General features: G+C 41.2%; 1 protein-coding gene across 1 annotated transcript in view; it reads left to right on the top strand.

Annotated features, from left to right (window-relative positions):
- hsd17b12a (hydroxysteroid (17-beta) dehydrogenase 12a) overlaps nt 1-20,708 on the top strand; it is a 172,855-nt gene that overhangs the window by 91,971 nt on the left and 60,176 nt on the right. The window contains exon 6 of the mRNA XM_043705480.2: nt 13,565-13,609. Coding sequence (XP_043561415.2) covers nt 13,565-13,609 — 45 coding nt within the window. The remainder of the gene's footprint in view (nt 1-13,564; nt 13,610-20,708) is intronic.

Below are 20,708 nucleotides of genomic sequence, written 5' to 3'. Positions count from 1 at the left end.
AGATGTGTCTCCTGTAGGAGAGCTATATCAACTCTTTCTTTCTTAAGATTTGATAATATTTTCTTCCTTTTGACTGGTGAATTACACCCCTTGACATTCCAGGTGCACCACTTAACCGACTGATCAACCATAATCATCCGGGCAAATCTGAAACCCCTTGGGAGGGGAAACCCTATCCAAAACATCCCGAGCGTAGAACATGTAAAATTCACAAAAATAAAGGCTCTCTAATACCCTCACAACAGTATAATAAAAAAAAATAAAACGTATTTAAATGGAGATTATCCCCCTTGTTCCCAGGGGGTATCACTTCCTTTCCAAAGGTCCATCGTATCCTCTCCCAGCCAATGCCCCATCCTTGACCCCGGCGGCCTCAATAGAATGAGGAGAATTCAGATATAATACAAAGCTAGAGTTAACAGTGAGCACCCTACCAAGATAATATTAAACAGTAAGGTAAGATAAATGAAAAAGGGGGGGATATAAACCAGAGTGGTGGGATATAAACCAGAGTGGGGGAAAGGCAAACCAATATCCATTGTCTCTTACAATTTATCTAAGGGAGTCCAAAAATTCCTTAGCCTTTTCTGGTGATCCGAAGTGATATACGGATCCTTCATGGTTAAAGCGTAGCGTCGCTGTGTAGCGTAAGGAGTACTGAATATTTAAGTCCCTTAAACACTTCTTCGCCTCATCGAATGCCTTCCTCTTTCGGACAAGAGCTGGGGAAATGTCCTGGAATAACATGATCTTGGATCCTTTATCGATGATGGCTTGGGAATCTTTTCCAAGATTTCTAGAGGCTTCTAGGAGTATCTGCCTCTCCTTGTAGCTCTACAGCCGAAATAGGACCGGGCGAGGACGCTGGTTCGAGCCGGGCCCGTGTATTGCAACCCGGTAGGCCCATTCCACCCTTACCTGGCCTGATCCAGCCTCCTGATTTAAAAGCTGTGGCAGCCACTGCTCGAGGAATGCTGTAAGCTGGCCTTCCTCTTCCCATTCGGGAAGGTCCAGCAAACGAATATTTTTTCGGCGACCTCGATTATCGAGGTCATCAATATGATTCTCTAAGTTCTGGACTCGCTGTTCGAGAGTCCGGACCTGATCCACGGCCGATTGCGCTGTGGTTTCGGAGGTCGCGGCCTTTAGCTCCGCCCCTCCGATTCGGCGCTCGATTTCTTTAATGTCTCGGTCGTGCTTTTGCAGCGCGGCCGAGAGTGAGTCCCATCGACTTCGGGATTCTTCAATGAAAGCGTCAATCTTTGCATCCAGTTTGGAGATGATTTCCACAAGGCTTGTCACTGTAGGTAAGTCCCCCGGGGCGGCTGCAGATGTCTCTGCTTCAACTGGAGAGGGTGGGGGAGGGGTTCCTGCTTGCTGAGAACTGCGGGCTCCCTTCCCTTTAGTCATTTTTACTAAAGATTAGATTGTTTAAATTTAATACTAAGCAACTAATTAATTAAACGGCTATTTTAAATGATTTGGTGAGTGTGGTGGGGGTGTGTGGTCCACTTTGCCTAGGTCTTGGGAGGAGCACTGTAGACTCAGACTTGCTGGGTTGCCGCCATCTTGGATCCCCCATTCTCAACTCTTTAATGTGTGAGTTCTTCTATGTTTAATCCTTTCACAGTGTGGTTGAGGGAAATACAGAATTGTAAAACTGTCTCCTTATGTGAGAAGGTTAAATTATTGCATGCCTTCAGTTTGTATACCTTAGACATGTTCTGTTTGAGCTGCTATTTTACTTAATGTTTGCTTACCCAGGAATAATTTTGGATTTGATGCTTCCTGAGCATGGAACAGTGAAGCCCACTTAGAAGAGCAAATGATGATCAAATGGCTGGCTTATTTCTTATGGTCGAGCTGGTGGAACACTTTCTGCTGGATGCAACAAATTGCATCCTTCTCTAATGATAAAGTAAGGTCCGCCACCCTTCCAACTATCATTGGAAGGGTGCATTCGAATTATACTAGAGAGTTACTGAGCACTTTGGAGCATTTTCCTGGAAACTCCTCCAGTAGAAACTAGTAATCCCCCCTGATGCAATTCTGACTCATGACTGCAGGCTATGACCACCCTATTGTTCGCCCCCAATTGTAAAAGTTGAACCACAGAACCTTACAACATATATAACAGACCAACTTGTTTCCTTTTTTGATGGCTGTTTGCTCGAGTGGGAAATCAGGTAAGAGCAACAAGTGGCAGTATCAACATCGAGTAGAAGAATTTTATAAAAAACGTAGCCATTCTATCAACAGTTCACCTTGATCTCTGTCACGTTGTTCTATTAGTCTGCAGAGGCAGCATTGGGGCAGACATCAGCAGTGCTTAAAGACAGCAAGGGCAGCAGAAGCAATAGCAAAATTCAATGCCTAATTTGGTGCTTTGTTTGCAAACTGGCTGTTACGTTCAGAGGGCTGAACTTTATTCTGGAGAGCATTCAGATGAGAATTTGTGTGTAACAGCACCCTCAAGTGGCAACAGTGTAGAAACATCGCAGAAGGTTGGAGTGAAACAATTGCACTGCAGAACATTCCTGAGATTCATAGTACAGAAATTTATCTTGCATTTTTTTTAATCTAACGTTCAGCAAGTTGTTGTTTCTGCAGAAATGTTAATATATTCAAAATTTTGAATTAACTAGTAAAACTAGAAGCTGTGTATGACTGTCTGAATGTAATGATTTCACATTTATAAGTCACTGATACATATTTCACATGACAAGAACCAGTACTATGACCAGTGAGACTCTTGTCTACAAGATGGAAATCTCCCATAGTAAACGCACCTCTGACTTGTTAGCAGAAGGTGCAGTTATTGCAATATTTCAATCCTCTATCGTCCCATTATCCATCAAAGCACCACTGGTTGCCTTAAAGACTGTTCCGAGAGAACTACCCGACATCATTGCAGCAGAATTGTCACTGATGGGTTTCAGTGTCTTCTAGGAGCAGGTAGTCATTCAATACAAAATTCACACCGTCATCAAGAGGCCCCCCTCACAATTGGGAATGGGAGTTCATACCGTTGCTGTTTGGGGTCCCTACTCATTTCCTCCTCCACTTGTAGAGACTCAAATATGTATCCAAAAGGTCCTGAACCAACGTGATGCATGACTGTTCCCATATACTTGCACTTTGAGAGGATTAGAATACATTATAGGGATATACTGCTGAGGCAGTATGAAGCGCTAATTTGACTGTATTGGAATATTGAGCAGTTTTGAGCCCTGTATATAAAGGAAGGGTGTGCTGGCATTGAAGGGGTGTCCAGAGGGGGTGATCATGGGAATGTGAAGGGCTTGTTGTATATAGAGCAGTTGAGGACTCTGACCTGTGCTCTGAGTTTAGAAGGATGAGGAGGAATCTCATTTAACCTAGAATTCAGTGGACAGTTTCAAATTTTGAAGAGGAACAAAAGTGGAAACATAATCTGTGTGAGAAGGACAGTTCAGAACTTCAAAAGGGCATTGACTAGTTGTTGGTGAAGGCATATAGGTAGCAGGTGTATTTCATTGTAGGGTAGTAAGAAAATAGATGATAAAATAAAAGTTGCCATCCTAAAAGTGTACACAAGTAGAGAGACCCAACTGTAACTTTGCATTAGTCATTAAAGTGGAGAGGAAACTGGAGAAAATGTTAATGTTCGAAAAAGATTCAGAAAAGAAAGGGCACAGATTTGAAGTGCTTTGCAAAAGAAGGAAACGTGAAAAAACGTTTTCACTTAACGAGTGGTTCGAGCCTGGAATGCACTGCCTGAAGGTGTGGTGACAGGCTCAGTTGAGGCATTCAAGAAGGCATTGTGATTATTTAAATAAAAATAATGTACAGGATTTACAAGGAAGGAATGGCGAGCTGGTGCAAGCACAATGGGCTGAAGATCACTCTGCATCTAACAATTCTGAGATTGTGATTTTTCTTCAATGCGTGCTGTGAATCTCTCTCATTTCTTCCAATTGTTTCCAAAACACATGGTTATTTCAACTGGCCCTGGGAATTCCCATTTCTTTTAATATCAGTTGCTAACGATAAAAGATATTCTGTTAACCAGGATGAAATAAATGTTTGGTTGTTGTGATGATCAGGTCTTAACCAGGGTTGTTTGGGTTTGGCACCTATCTCTGCCTTGGCTCTGTGAGGGCAGGTTTACCAATGAAAAGGGACAAAAACAGGTCTGTCCCACCTGTTTTCTTCACATCTCTTCATCTTTTCCCTTGTCTGGGTTAGTTTGGCTGTCTCCAATTTACTTTCTGACCGACCCATTTTTAGATAGCACTGACATAAAATTGTTCTTTTCTTTCTTTGTTTGCTTCATTATTCCTTGTGCCTCCCTGGGGTCCTTGAAATGTCCCAGCCTGCCTTAATAGTTTCGCCTGTATCCACCTTGTCCTTGGAGGATAAGAGATGGAAATGTGTTGCTGGAAAAGCGCAGCAGGTCAGGCAGCATCTAGGGAACAGGAGAATCGACGTTTCGGGCATTAGCCCTTCTTCCTGAAGAAGGGCTAATGCCCGAAACGTCGATTCTCCTGTTCCCTAGATGCTGCCTGACCTGCTGCGCTTTTCCAGCAACACATTTCCATCTCTGATCTCCAGCATCTGCAGACCTCACTTTCTCCTTGGAGGATAAGATGCAGGAGAGGAAGTAAATTATTTGGCCCATTGTGCCCACTCTACCATTCATTGAAATAACAGCTGATACGATATCCCTCAATTCCACTTTTCCTGCCTTATCCCCAAAGGCCTGATTCTCTTGCTAATTAAAAATTGTCTTGTCCACCAAAAGTTCATTGAGTAATCCTTCGAATCTCCACTTTTTGGATCTTGGTCTGTCGTAACGGAAGTTACCAGTTGTTTGTCACATTTCTATGGGAAGCAGACTTCCCCATTTTATTCTACCATTTCCAATGGGAAATAAGGGGCTCATCTACATTAATAGATTAGTTCACCTGGTTTACCCAAGGAGCATACAGGGAGAACTAGCCATTTGGATACAGAACTGGCTCAAAGGTAGAAGACAGAGGGTGGTGGTGGAGGGTTGTTTTTCAGACTGGATGCCTGTGACTAGTGGAGTGCTACAAGGATCGGTGCTGGGTCGTCTACTTTTTGTCATTTACATAAATGATTTTGATGCGAGCATAAGAGGTACAGTTAGTAAGTTTGCAGATGACACCAAAATTGGAGGTGTAGTGGATAGCGAAGAGGGTTACCTCGGATTACAACAAAGTCTGGACCAGATGCGCCAATGGGCTGCGAAGTGGCAGATGGGGTTTAATTTGGATAAATATGAGGTGCTGCATTTTGGGAAAGCAAATCTTAGCAGGACTTGTCCTAGGAAGTGTTGTTGAACAAAGACATCTTGGAGTGCAGGTTCATAGCTCCTTGAAAGTGGAGTCACAGGAAGATAGGATAGTGAAGAAGGCGTTTGGTATGCTTTCCTTTATTGGTCAGAGTATTGAGTACAGGAGTTGGGAGGTCATGTTGCGGCTGTACAGGACATTGGTTAGACCACTGTTGGAATATTTCGTGCAATTCTAGTCTCCTTCCTATCGGAAAGATATTGTGAAACTTGAAAATCTTTTCTGAACCCTTTCAAGGATGTTGTCAGGGTTGGAGGCTTTGAGCTATAGAGAGAGGCTGAACAGGCTGGGGCTGTTTTCCCTGAGTGTCAGAGGCTGAGGGTGACCTTATAGAGGTTTACAAAATTGAGAGGCATGGATAGGATAAATAGACAAAGTCTTTCCCTGGGATCAGGGAGTCTAGAACTAGAGGGCATAGTTTTAGGGTGAAAGGGGAAAGATATAAAAGAGACCGAAGGGGCAACTTTTTCACGTGGTACGTGTATGGAATGAGCTGCCAGAGGATATGGTGGAGGCTGGTACGATTGCAACATTTAAGAGGCATTTGGATGGGTATATGAATAGGAAGGATTTGGAGGGATATGGGCCAGGTGCTCGCAGGTGGGACTAGATTGGGTTGGGATATCTGGTCGGCATGGATCGAAGGGTATGTTTCCATGCTGTACATCTCTATGACTCTGTGACAGAGCCTACGATCTGTGGTCTGCGCTGCCTTTGATTACTTCACTTGCAAAACCGTCCCTTGATTCAGATCCCAAATTGGCCGACCAGCTCCCTGCCTGAAATACCGATCACCTTATCTAATGAGCAATGGACTAAATGTACTTGGCAGCCTGATATTACTATTAGGTCTGCTTCTAGTCCCACTGGTCCTGATAACCAAACCATTGGTTAAAGGTTAGTGAAAATTCTGTCAAATTCGTGGAGTTCAAGTAAGCAAGGATTTTATTCACCTATAGACAAGGGAGTAGACATTGGTTGCTGGGGAATAAAGAGTAAAGTACACAGTAAAAGGCAGAACCCTTGATACCGAAGGATCGAGGTGCACAGGTCACCAGTTCCCTGAAAGTGGCAACACAAGTGGCTGATATGGTCAAGAAGGCATATGGGGTGCTTGTCTCCACTTCTTGGGCCATAGAGTGTAAAAATTGGCAAGCTATATAGAGGTTTAGTTAGGCCAAGTTTGGAATATTTTGTACAGTTCTATTTGCCGCACTACCAGAATGGTGTGGAAGCATTGGAGAGGGTAAAGAAATATTTTGTCAGGATGTTGCCTGGTTTGGAGGGTATTACCTGGAGGCGAGATTGCACAAACTTAGTTTGTTTCCAGTTGTGTTTTGAAGTATGAAGGGCAATCTGTTAGAGGTTCACAGAATTATTGAAGTATATGAATAGAATGGAAAGTCTTTTTCCCAGGGTAGAAATGTCAGTTATTTGGGGCATCAGTTTAAGGTAAAAGGGGGTAAGGGAGATGTGAGAGGGAAGTTTTTTTTTAAACACAGGGTGGTAAGTGTCTGGAATTTGCTGCCAGCGGAGGTAGTTTAGGTGGATACATTGGCAACATTTAAGGGCATCTTGACAGTAGAGGGTTACAGCCTGTATAGTTGCAAAAGGTTTCTGGTTTAGAAAGGCACCAAGTGTTGGCACAGTCTTGGTGGGCCAATGGGCCAATTCCTCTGCTGTACTGTTCTTTGTTCTTTTATATCCTCGTACAGCTGAACATGCACGTACTAATGGATCATAGTGGCTATATTCAGCTTGGGAGCATATACACCCATTTTATTTGAAAAAAATAAATTCTATATTTAAAAAAAAAACTGAATCAGGGATGAGATTTTTACATGTTTCAGTGCCAAATATATTTGATCTATGCTTGATTTATCTATTCATGGAAAGCTCTTCATTCTGTTACATCTGTGTTTCACTTGAAAGTACATCACATTTGCACCTAATTGGCTCATATCATTTTCATAAATTTTTGAAGAATCAATTCAGAGCACATTAGTTGACGTGCAGCAAGCAGGAACAAAATGTTCAAAAAAAGCACCAGTCGAGAAAAGGAAACAATGTACTATATCAGAACTTACATTAAATGGAACAAAAGTGATGGAAATAAGACTTGTAATAAAAACAGAAATGGATGGTTATAATCTGTGTAAAACGTAGCATTGTGTTAAACATGTCTGGAAGTCTGCAACGTAAAATTGTATGACTTTCTAGATATTTAGACATGATCTTTTTGTATATAAGTGAATTAATATTTATCAAAATTACTTGACAGAGAAATCCATTTTGTTGGCAAACTTGCAAGGGGGGTTTTCTGCAGCTAATTTGTTAAAACAGCCACCTATTTGTTTCAGGTTACATTTAGATCAGAGGTAGGCTGTTGAACTTTCAATATAGTAATTGAGTATTTGTTTGTTGAGATCGTTTCGGAGGGTAGGTCCAGAATTGAGAGAGAAACCAGGGAATTGCAGGATTTTGTGTCTGGTCCAGTCCTTATGGTGAGGCGGTACATGGAAAGGAGTTGGGGGAAAAATGCTTGAACAGTTTGACACCACCCATTCAGGCTTCTTCTATTGTTTCAATTTTTAAAAATCCCCCAAGGCTCCTCAAGCTGTTTGTTTTATTGGCTTTGAGCAGACTGCTCGAAGCCTCTGTCTCATTCTCTCTTCATAAAATGAAAAAAAAAACAGAATAACATACACCTCTTCAAGTCATCATCTCATCACACTCCTTAAATGGTGTCCTCTGGTATGTCTCAGTGTCCGCAGCTCAGACTCAGCTTATGAACTTTGAACCAAAGTCACTCATGCAGCCAACACTCACTGTGGGTGTGGTCCACTTTCCACCAGCTCCACATATCGTGGTATGGAACATTTTCAATGTTCAATGCAGAGATTTTCCACCTCTGTATGCTGCAGTTAAAAACTATAGCTGAATTTACTTCCCCCGCCCCCAGCAGAATCTACTCTCTCTTCTCTCTTTTTCCCCCCCCGCCACCCAAAAGAAGTTCCTAGTGCATAACCCAACACCCTGACCGAATCTCAACATCAAACACCTAGTGCTAAAAAGTGTCAATTTTCTGTTGAGGGAATTCTGAGTAAAATCCAAGTGCTTCTTTTTCTCAAAAGGTAAATCAAGGACGAAGGTAAGAGTAGCCTACGTTTCTTAAAAAAAAAAAGAGCTTTCCATCCAAGGACCTTTCCAAAGGTCAGGAAATCCAGGGGAAAATTACATGACCCAAAGTTAGGGAGGAACTCTGAAAGCATTTCCTTGAATAAAGGGGCAGCATGGTGGCTCAGTGGTTAGCACTGCAGCCTCACAGCGCCAGGCACCTGGGTTCAAACCCAGCCTTGGGTGCCATTCTGTGTGGTGTTTGCACATTCTCCCTATGCCTTTGTGGGTTTCCTCTGGGTGCTCCAGTTTTCCACCTCAGTCCAAAGATGTGCAGGTCAGGTGGATTGGCCATCCTAAATTACCCATAGTGTTAAGTGCATTAGTCAGAGGGAAATGGGTCTGGGTGGGTTACTCTTCGGAGGGTTGGTGTGGACTTGTTGGGCCGAAGGGCCTGTTTCCATCCTGTAGAGAATCTAACCTTAAAAATAAATTCTGAAAGCAAAAATTGGTGTGGCTTGGATTGCTTTGTTTCTAACTATGGTAACTTTTAATCTGCATCTTTGTACTTTATTTTGTACATTTCACCTCTCTCTCATTCTCTTCCCCTCTCTCTCTACCAAGTTTATGCTGCCTTTTCATTGGTTTTCTGTCCCTGGTTGCCATCTTTTGCATCTGCTTAATGCTGTCAGCTCTTTGTCTCACGAACTGAAAGATGGGTTTGCAATTTGTATTACAAGATTAGATTTGCATTGATCTAGAAATCTACATCTCTTCCTGTGCTGTGCATGCAATCATTTGATCAAGATGTCAAGTTCAGAAACACTGGAGGGAAGCAATTACTCATGTCCATAAAAGTATTTTAGAAGAGCCACGGATATTGTGGATAATGTAAATAGTGGAGCTTAATGCTAAGCTCATTATTGATGCCAACCTGAAAGCCGCCTTGCAGATGGGAAATAGTTAATGCTCATTTGCAGACTGTCTCCTTGAAGGTATTAACATTTTGGGCTAGGCTGTTGAGAAACAAGTAGGCAGAAGTGGGTACTGCAGATGCTGGAGATTAGAGTCAAGATTACAGTGGTGCTGGAAAAGCGGAGCAGGAAAATCGACGTTTCGGGCAAAAGCCCTTTATCAGGAAACAAGTGGTAATTCCATAAAAACAAATGCTCCTCAGGAAGAGGTGCTGTATTCTTTGCTAAGGTGTTCAGTCATGAGTTGAGGACAGTGCTCATTTTAGTGAATGCCAGCTTTCAAAATGTGCAGGCTAATCAAGTCTGAGTGAAAACAAACTTGTTGTTTTTGGTGAAGTAATCTGTTTGGTTTAAACAATGGATTGAGAGGGTTGCTGGGGCATTTAAAGAGACTTGGTTGAATTCGGGTAATGCATGGCATGTCATCTTTTTTTCCTCCTGTTAAGGGGATACACACGGTAAGTATTTCATACAGAGGATGGTGGATGTTTGGAGCACATTGCCAGCAGAGGTGGTAGAGGCAGGTACTGTAGGTTCATTTAAGCTGCGTCTGGACAAATGCATGAGTAGGTGGGGAGCAGAGGGATACAGATGCTTAGGAATTGACCGACAGGTTTAGACAGTACATTTGGATCAGCTCAGGCTTGGAGGACCAAAGGGTCTGTTCCTGGGCTGTAAATTTTCTTTTCTTCTAAAATAATAGTTGTACTTGAGAAAAGGGAGCACAGCTTGGGCTCAGCAAAAGACAAATAAAAATAAAATACCATAGAGAGAAATAATCCAGGCTCAATCTCATCAATGGAGGAGCAAGGTATTCCGCTGAAAGGACAGGACCAACTAGACATCAGTAGGACTCCATGGATGAATATAAAGGTAAAGTCTCAGAGGACTTTCTCATTAGAGACAGAGAGAGAGAGAGAGATGACTGGTAGTGGTTCAACCTGATGATCACCTGCTGCATGGGTCTTAGGTAAGTGAACAGGTTGAGAAGAAAGCCCTTATCATAACCTCAGCTGGCGAGGGAACAGAATAATTGATGATCAGAAAGAGAAAGAGACTTTGAATATGTAGACTGATAAGGAATGCAAGGTTGATGAGATTTGGAGAGCGTCAAAATAATTAGAAAGGCAAAGAGAAGATGTAAAATTGTCAAATAACATAAAACAGTAATATTTACTGGCACATTAATAATAAAGGTAGTTAAATCGTAATATGACCATTACGAGATAGACAGGATATGGCAATGACAGCTGGTTGAAATATTAAATTATTTCTTTCCCTTGTCTACTGGAGAGATGGAACAAGTAAACATAATGTATAATGAATAGTGAGATAAGTACACGGAAATAAAAATAAGTGAATCTGTTGACTAAATGGAAACTCAGAGGGGAAAGCCCATGATTTGGATGGATTGCATGCACATTTTAAAGATCTTGGGGAGAAATAGCAGAGACATGACAACACTTCGTAAATAATTTGTAATAAGCAAGGTGTAGTGCCAGAAGTCTGACAAATAGCAAATATAATTCCTACATTTAAAACAAGGGGACAGAATTGTCCAAGGAACCTGTCAGCTAACAGTTGGTGGTATGAAACAGAATGGAATTCCTACTAAAGGAATTGACAAAGAATAATATAACAGTCAGCATCGATTTACAGCACTTGAGCTATGCTGTCTTTACAGATGCAGAAACACAGGAACAAAGTTTATTTGTGAAATTAATTTATCAAGATAGGATTACTATAAATTAAGTTTGATGTAAACTCGAGCAGAGATTTTCATTTTAACACAGGTTCTACTATCCATAATAAGTTGAAACAGAAGAACTTGCATTTGTTGCTGCATTGATTATCAGGCTTAATTCTCTCTTTCCTTACATCTGTTGCTTCTGGTCTTTCATAGAATCCCTATGGTGTGGAAGCATGCCATTTGGTCCATCAACTCCACACCGCCCCTTTGAACAGTAACCCACCCTGACACATCCCCCTACCTATCCCTGTAATCCTACATTTCGTGTGGCTTTGGACACAATGGGCAATTTAGCATGACCAGACTACTTAACCTGCACATCTTTGGACTGTGGGAAGAAACTGGGGCAACTGGAGGAAACCCACATAGATATGGAGAGAATGCGCCTGAGGGTGGAATTGAACCTGGTTCCCTGGAGCTGTGAGGCAGCTGTGCTAACCATTGAGCCACCATGCCACCCAGAATCCATGATTCTTCTACTGCTGCAGGGACCTGAGGGGAGCATGTCTAGCATCCTAGCTTTTATCCAGTTAGCCCCTTCCACTGCCCTGTCATTCTCTCAGATTTGTGCTGGTCATATCCTGAGCATCTTTTTCTAGACCAACCATACGTTATCATTGCCATGTAAAGTTCTCCATATCATCATTATTTAACTTCCCCTACCTCCAGCTGCTGCACCTCCTGTTCTCATCTCTTAATCTCCAGCGCATCTGTTCTTTTAGCTTACACAATCAAATTGAAGTTTCTACAATGACTTAGCTTTTTAACTGCTTATCTAAATTGCAAGCGTTTTTTTTTTGAAGAGATACAGAGACAGTTAATAAGGATGATACTATTGATGTGTTTTACTTGGACTTTGAAAAGGCATTGATTCATTGTCAGGCAAGAGGCTTGTGGGCTATGTTATAGCATCGTATTGAAGGGACTGAAATAGTATTGCTACAGAGAGTAGTTGTCAATGGACGTTTTTCGGCTGGAGGAAGATTTGTAGATGAGCTCTCCAGGGATTGTTGTTGGGATCCTTGCTCTTTCTAATTATATTAATGACCTAAACCTTGATGGACACCCCATAGTTTCAAAATGTGAGGATAATGCGTAGCTTGGGAACATTGTGAACTCTAAGGAAGTTGGTGTAGACCAAAAGAATTTCGGCAAGTTGGTGGGATGGATGGCTGGGGAGTGGAGTCCAATGTGGAGAAATGTGAAATGATTAATTTTAATAGAAAAAAAACATGGGGAGACAACATAAACTAAAAAGTGCACTCTAAAGGATGTGCAGGAGCAGAAGGGCTTGGGCATGTAGGTGCATAAAGCAATGGTGGCAGAATGGATTGTTTGCTGGCTTCAGGACAAAGCCGTGAGAGTAAATGTTATTCAGAGTGGCAGAAGGTGAGAAGAGATTGTCGCAAGTTCATTGCTGGGACCACTGCTGTTCATAATTTGCACAAGTCATTTGGACTTAGCAATCAAAAACACCAAATTGCGACAGAAGTTGATATCAAAGAGGACTGCACCAAAGTGCAGCAGATTAACATGAGATTGACCAATTTACCTAGTTTTCTTAGGAAATGGACAATGTGACTCACGTTGCAAATCTGGGGGGTTGTAGTGGAATAGTAAGGATATGAAAACAAATATGCTATTGTTAAGGCCATTAAAATGAGTAAAAAAGTACTGAACTTCATTTCTATAGGGGTAGAATTGAAAAATAGCTTAGCAAAACTTCTCTATTTTGGATCTTTTCTAGACCATACTTAAGAAGGCAGCTAGTTCTGAATAGGATGCAGAGGAGGTTTACAATGTTGATATGAAGAATGTGTGGACATACATATCAGGAAAGGATTGACAGACTGGTAATGTCTCCTGGGGCAAAGAAAAGGCCTGAAAGGTGACCTGCTGGAGGTATTTCAAATTGTGAATGAATGGTTTGACAACATAATCGAGAGAATGCTTCCACTTCCAGGGAAGAGCGCAACTAAAGTTCACCAATATGAGCTGGTCGTCAAAAGATTTAAGGGAATTTGGAAGAATTATTTTTACTTAAATAGAGGTGCGCATGTGAAACCTAATACCAAAAGGAGTGTTTGAAGTGAAAACTCATTTAAGGCAAAGCTAGACAAACATACGAATAAGAGTGGATACAGGATAGATTTAACTAAAAATGAGTGAATGCCCAAATGGAGCATAAATGTGGTATGTGATCATTGGGCTGAATGCTCTGTTCTGTATTCTGTGACCTGCGTAGCAAATAGTATCCACCTTCTCTTTGTACAAGTGTCTACCCATTCCCATTGCTGTAACATTGAGAAAGTAGAGGCTGAATTATTATAGTAACAAGTTTAACAGAGAATTTTTCTTTCTCTTAGGTTATCAACAAGATGATAAACGTCAACATCATGTCAGTCTGTAAGGTAAAACAAATTCATTTAATTTCTGTGAAGTTTTAATTCGTTACATACCCACTTAAAGATGGGTTACACTACATTTGGTTAAAATTATGTTCTAAAAGTCAACTTAGTGTATTATCAGTTGCAGACAAAAATCAAATTATTTCATAACCAGTGACACTCTTACCTTGAGTTTTTTCAAAATTTTCCCCCACAGCCACATTCAAGCAGGTTGTGTTTTTTTCTGCGTGTTAGCAACAGCCCATCACTACTACTACATGTTGATTAAGAACTGCCTCTTGTTCATCACATGCAACACCTAGTACTGAATTCAAGCAGTCTGTAGACCTCTGGTTGATTTTAACCTTTCTCGAACTGAAGCTGATTATAGTTTCTGCATTGCTTTGCCAACTCAACTTATAGAACTACAAAATGGTAATGGAAGATCAGAATTGATACAGCATGTCCTTTCCATCTCTCTGCAAAAGCAAGTCAGCTAGTTTGATTCCCCTTCTGTTTTCCTGTAACCTTGTAAGATTATCCTCTTTGAAGCCTATAACTGAATCTGCTTCCATCGCACTTTATGGAACTACTTCCAAAACTCTAACTCTATTGTCCTTCAGCCATTAGATAAAAACTTGACGTAAGTGTAAGGCCTTCCAGGTGTGGTGGTGTAAACATTGCGTTTGCATGTTTGGAAATTTTGAGCTGGAGCACAGTTTATTAATAGAACTGTTTTGAGAGGGAGAATGTTATTAAGCTTAATATTAAAGCAACATGCTTGTTCTTTCTTTTATATATATCTTTCTTTAGAAAAGTGCACTTTCTACCAAATTACAATCTGGTTGTCTTTGAAGGATTAATTTCCAATGTTGCAAAACTTGCCTTTATTTTCTTCTGCACATTCGTATGAACTTAGGCTCAAGCTCCCTATTATTGGCAGCCATGTCTCAGCCATTGTTAAGGTTCTACCTAGGTATCAGGGCTGAGAAATTCCTATCATTTGTGGAATTCTGACATTAGCATTGATTTTCTGACTTCTTTCACTGTGCTCATCAGTAGGTTTGGCTGCTATCTCATGTCATGAGATTCCAAAAGTCTGGGCTATCCTGCAGACAATCTACAAACTCCATTGTGGAGAGTCTCTTTGCACCCAGCTGTCGTCACTGAGCTTCATACCAAACTGAACCTGGCTGTTATCGGTCGTCCAGTGCAATCTACTGATTGTAAGGTGGAGCCTTGCACTTGGGAGGCTGGAGAAGGGTACAGAAGGAAGACAGAGTAGCAGATTTCAGGTCGTGGCTGTGGTTGGAGTGTAAAGGTGCTGGTTATCACTCAGTGGCCTCACCACAAAGGCGCCTGTGGGATTGCAGGACCGCTTGGGTTTGCTGTAAAACTGTTGGAAAGGCAAGGCTGTCGACTGTGTGGGACCCTGGCAACATCCTTGTATATCTTTGCTGAACCCTTTCAAGTTTCACAGCATCCTTCTGATAGGAAGGAGACCAGAATTGCACGCAATATGCAAAAGTGACCAAACCAAAGTTCTGTTGATTTGAACGACTTCATCCTAGACTCTGCTTATCTACCGAAACACTCATTCGTGTCTCTGTTAGCTTTAGGCTGGACTGTCCATGCCTGGCTGGTCTTCCAGCTTAACCTCCCACTTGGGATCATCAAAACCTCTGCTTGTATCCTCACTCACGTGTCTTGTTCCCAGTTTTCCGATCTAGATTTTTACCAGGCCAAGCAATGACTTTAAAATATTCGTCCATTATTTCCAAAACCCTCCATTCCTTGTTCTACCTCACAACCTTGAGATATCTACACTCATCTAATTCTAAACTTTTGAGCATCCTTGTTTTTTATTTCTCATCCATTGGTGAAAAGACCAAGGTGACTGGAAGCCTGAAGTTCTGGAATTCCATCCCTTTAATCTCTAATCCTTTTATATCCCTTTCCATTCCTTTTCAATATTTTTTTTTATCTCTTTGACAAGGCTTTTAGTCATCTGACCAAATCACTTATGTGGTTTGATATATTCTGTTTCGTATCCTTCCTGAGAAGCACCTTCGGGCATTTTACTTTGGCAATGCCTCATCGATACAAGCTAATGGCCAGTGACGTGGACATTGTGGTGGTAACAGCAGTGAACTAGTCAGCACTCACTGTTATCACGCCACTGAAACTAACATGAAATTCAGGGGTTAAGTTTAAGCAGAATAATGTGCAAATCCAGAGCACGGTGGCACAGTGGTTAGCACTGCTGCCTCACAAAGCCAGAGACCCGGGTTCAATTCCCGCCTCAGGTGACTGACTGTGTGGAGTTTGCACATTCTCCCCGTGTCTGCGTGGGTTTCCTCCGGGTGCTCCGGTTTCCTCCCACAGTCCAAAGATGTGCAGGTCAGGTGAATTGGCGATGCTAAATTGCCCCTAGTGTTAGGTAAGGGGTAAATGTAGGGGTATGGATGGGTTACACTTCGGCGAGTCGGTGTGGACGTGTTGGGCCGAAGGGCCTATTTCCACACTGTAATGTAATGTAATCTAATCTAATCAGAAGTTGCTGTCACTGATAGTGCACCCACTGGAGGGACACAGTTGAGGTCCTGCCAAGAGTGAAAGTTCAGTGATCAGTGAAGTCATGAAAAATTCCAGTTTTACATTTGGTCTCACAGCAAAAATCTTTGAAAAAGTTGAATCTTGTTGAATGATGTGTAACTACAATGGATTAACTTCAGAATTATAGCAGAACACCTTGATTAGCCTTGAAAAGATAATTTACAGTTGGGGAATGTTAGAATTCTGCATTGATAAATTCCATACTTCTAACATTTGTTTTCTACTAATATTTTATCTGGAATTTTAAATTGGAAGTAAGAGTGGTTTTTAACTTTCTGGGTTTGCCGGAGAATATCTATGATTTCCCTGCTTGCTGATGTCACTGATGCTGTACACCTAGGGATCTCCCTAATTTGGTGTCAAATTGTAAACTGCTGCCAAGAGGGGGGGATGTTGATGTCATAAAGATCTTTGTGGGCAACTTTTCTCCCATGGTTAACTTTACCATTGACTGCAAAACCTGGGTCAGTGTTTTTTTATATTCTAACGAGAAAGATTATGTCATTGAAGATACTGAGGTTAGCATTAGTAGAGAGGATTGCCCCTACTGAGTCAAGCTGGCTGGCTAACCAACCATATCCAGAAGCATTGAGGGCTCTTTAACTCAGATGTTTGGTTCATTGATTTAGCTTCTGAATTCCCGTATTGCTCGATGTATAATTGTGGAGGCAACCCAACATGTGATCTGTCTTAGTTTTATTCGCCAGTCCCTGGAGAGGATGGTAGCCTGTTGGACATTTGATTGTTTATTTATTATGAATTTAAGTCCTTGCTCTAAATATACCAGGTACCAAGCATCGATTATACATGACAAAGTGATCAACACAACCCAAAGATGTGCAGGTCAGGTGAATTGGCCATGCTAAATTGCCCGTAGTGTTAGGTGAAGGGGTAAATGTAGGGGTATGGGTGGATTGCGCTTTGGCAAGTCAGTGTGGACTTGTTGGGCCAAAGGGCCTGTTTCCACACTGTAAGTAATCTAATCTAGCACCTGGCTCCACTAGTTGGAGATGTAGACTTTAAGTGGTTGATTGCCTTCTGCAACCTATCCATATATCTAACTCTAGATAAAATCTAGCAACAACTGTTATCTAGTTTGTTTCCTCATTAAATTTGATGTTTGTCCATTTTAAGTGAAAGAATTGCTGCAGTAACCTTTGATGCTTTGAATGTTCAAACCAAATACTTTCTAAGCCAAATGGTGACATTTACCCACCATGCAGCGAGTCGTTCCCCTACCCCATTACAAACTAATCAACAGCAGAATGATGACAAGGCAAGTTGCTTTGCTCTGTCTACCAGAATGAATGCATGGAATAAAATTCTTCATTTTGAAGATTTGAGGTCTAAACCGCATCTTTGTCAATATTAAGTGGGTTTCCCTCCGTTTTTTTTTAATCTTGTACAAAGCCATAACTTCTCACCATTTTCCTTTGGCAGAATGTGACCTGTTATTTTTTGATGTAACCTGGAGACCCCCAAACTGTTTCACCAGTCAATGAACCATCTTAATAGTCACTAACACTAGCAAGATTTCTCAGTAGTTTTTGTTAATTGTTTCTGCGTTTGATAAATGTAGCAACCATTGCAATGAGAGTTGCAACATCTTGCAAGCAGGAAAAAAACTTGTTAATTTGTTTTGCCTCCATTGTGAAGAAGGTTGAATGATTCTTCAACTCCTGGTTATATGCAGACAGGGAAGAGAGGCAATTTGAATTTTACATTCATCACTGTCGTTCTGTGCAGAGTAGTTTTCTTTTTTTATAGATATTTTTATTAGAAATTTAACACTTTTACACGTTTACAAAAATAAACAAAACTCTCAAGTACAAACATTGATATACAATTAAATCTTAAATATATAATAACCAAAATTTAACAAAAGAAAAATACCGAGGAAAAAAAAACAAACTCAACTAACTACTAATCTAACCTACAACTAACCAGGGTGTATATTTAAGTCTCTTACATTATTCAAATAAGAGAGAGATGAAAAAAAACAGCGGATAACATAGAAATTGTGTAGTGAGATACATGCTCAGAATGTGTTAACATCAAATGTAACAAAACCCGTATTCGTGCGGGATTCCTCTCCCAAAGGGGCCCGGACCAGCCAAGTTCGTAATCTCAATTAAATAAAAGCCCTTGTTAGGATAGCCGAAATATCTGTATTCATATAATTCAAAAAGGGCTGCCATATTTTATAAAATAATTTGGTCTTTCGGTGCACCATATTTGTAAGGAAGTCAAGGGGAATATATTCCATAATTAATCTGTGCCAGTTTAAAAGTCCAGGGGGGCCCTCAGCCACCCAGTTTACCAAAATATTTTTCCTTGCACAGAAAGAGAGAATAGAAAATAGTCTCTTCCCATGCATGTCCAGGGAGGATAAGTTCGAAAAGCCCAAAAGGAGAGATACGGGGTCCACTTTAATTTCCGTTCTTAAAATTTCTGTCAGGGCACTTGCTACTTTAGTCCAGTATCTACGGATCTTATGACAGGTCCATAGACAATGTACAAGAGTGTCCACCTCTATTTTACATTTGGGACACATTGGAGATGCCCCTGCCTTAAATTTTGCCAATCGATCCGGTGCTATATGGGCCCTATGAAGTATCTTCAGCCGGATAGCCTGGGTTCTGTTACAGATGGTGATTCTTCTGGCGTTTTCCCACATGTCATTCCACGTTTCGAAAGAGATTTCTAGTCCCAAATCCTGATCCCATGTTTTAAGCAGATTGTCCATATCTCCCGATACTTCATCATGTAGTAAATGATAAATAGTAGTACTCTACATTCTCTATCTGATTTATAAAGACTATCTAATAACGTAGTCTTCTTCTGTATATAATCTCGAATTTGGAAGTATCAATAGAGGTCTCCATTAGGTAATCCGAATTTCTGACGCAGCTGTTCAAAAGACATCAGGACCCCATCTTTAAATAGGTCCCCTAGACATGAGATACCCCTGGATCTCCAGAGTTTAAAAGTGGCATCTGTAAACCCCGGTTGGAATCCCCATGCTCCCACTATCTGCGCATAGGGGGATGTTTTATGTGAGTTGCCCTCATTTTGCCGCATTATATTCCAAGCTTTAATTGTATTTAGTCTTATAGGGTTTTTACAATGATGCGTAATGATTTTCCTCTTGTCTGAAAGTAAAAGGTTAGTAAGTGGGCATTTTACTTGAGAAGCCTTGATGTCCAGCCAGATTAATTGTGGATCAAACAAGACCCAATCAGCTATGTAACTTAATAAGGAACTGAACTGATATTTTCTAAAATCTAGGAAGTCCAATCCTCCCCTTGCCTGTGGAAGCTGTAGCTTCTTCAGCTTAATGAGGGGCCGTCTATGATTCCAGATAAAGGAACCGAACCAGCCATATAATTTACGTAGTGCCAGCCTTGGCAGCATCACCGGAAGCATTCTCATAGGGTATAGGAGATGGGGCAGGACATTCATTTTAATTAGTGCTATTCTACTCAGCCGGGAAATTGGAAGGTCTCCCCATCGCTGGTGGTCCTGCCTTATCCTTTCCAGTAAATGCACCAAGTTAGCCTTGTATAACTGATCAAATACTGGGGTAATAAAAATGCCTAAATATAAGAAACCCTCCAGGGACCAACGAAAGGGAAAGTGGGATCCGTCCACTAAGTGGGGTATCATAGCAAGGCCACCCATTGGCATAGCCTCCGATTTTGAGAAATTAATTTCATAGCCTGAGAATGCGCTAAATGTATTAATAACTTGAATTAAGCGAGGTACGGACATCAGAGGATTACTGAGGAATAGAAGAACATCATCTGCATACAGGGTAATTTTATGTTTACCTGTACCAATCCTCGGGGCCGTTATATTAGGATCAGCCCGTATAGCTTCTGCTAGTGGTTCAATTATTAGCGTGAATAACAATGGCGAGAGAGGACATCCCTGACGGCAGCCCCTACCCACACTGAAGCTATCCGAACCTGATCCATTGGTAACCACAACTACTTTGGGATCACTATACAGTGTTGAGACCCATTTGGTAAACACCTTTCCAATGCCAAACCTTTCCAATGTGTAAAACAAATATGACCATTCAACCCTATCAAATGCCTTTTCCGCGTCTAATGAAACTACTACTCCTGGTATCTTTCCCTGATGGCAGGCTTGAATCATATTCAAAACCCTTCTCATATTATTGGATGATCTATGGCCCTTAATAAACCCCATCTGATCCTCCTTCATGATATGTGGCAGTACCCTTTTCTAGTCTCAATGCTAACGTTTTAGAAAGGATTTTAAAATCTACATTTAGCAAGGATATTGGTCTGTATGACGTACAATCTTCTGGATCCTTTCCTTTTTTAAGGATAAGAGAGATATTTGCCTCTTTTAGCGAAGGCGGGAGACAGCCCTGACTATATGCATATCTATCCATGTCCATAAGTGGATCAGCCAATATTTCTGTAAATTCTTTATAGAATTCAGCTTGAAAACCATCTGGGCCAGGTGCCTTACTGCT

The sequence above is a fragment of the Chiloscyllium plagiosum genome, unplaced genomic scaffold (assembly GCF_037043375.1).
Source record: "Chiloscyllium plagiosum isolate Xiang-an unplaced genomic scaffold, Cpla_swu_hap1 HiC_scaffold_18, whole genome shotgun sequence".
NCBI classification, from domain to species: Eukaryota; Metazoa; Chordata; class Chondrichthyes; order Orectolobiformes; family Hemiscylliidae; genus Chiloscyllium; species Chiloscyllium plagiosum.
The sequence above is the reverse complement of the archived record's forward strand: the minus strand, read 5'-3'. Positions and strand labels throughout refer to the sequence as shown.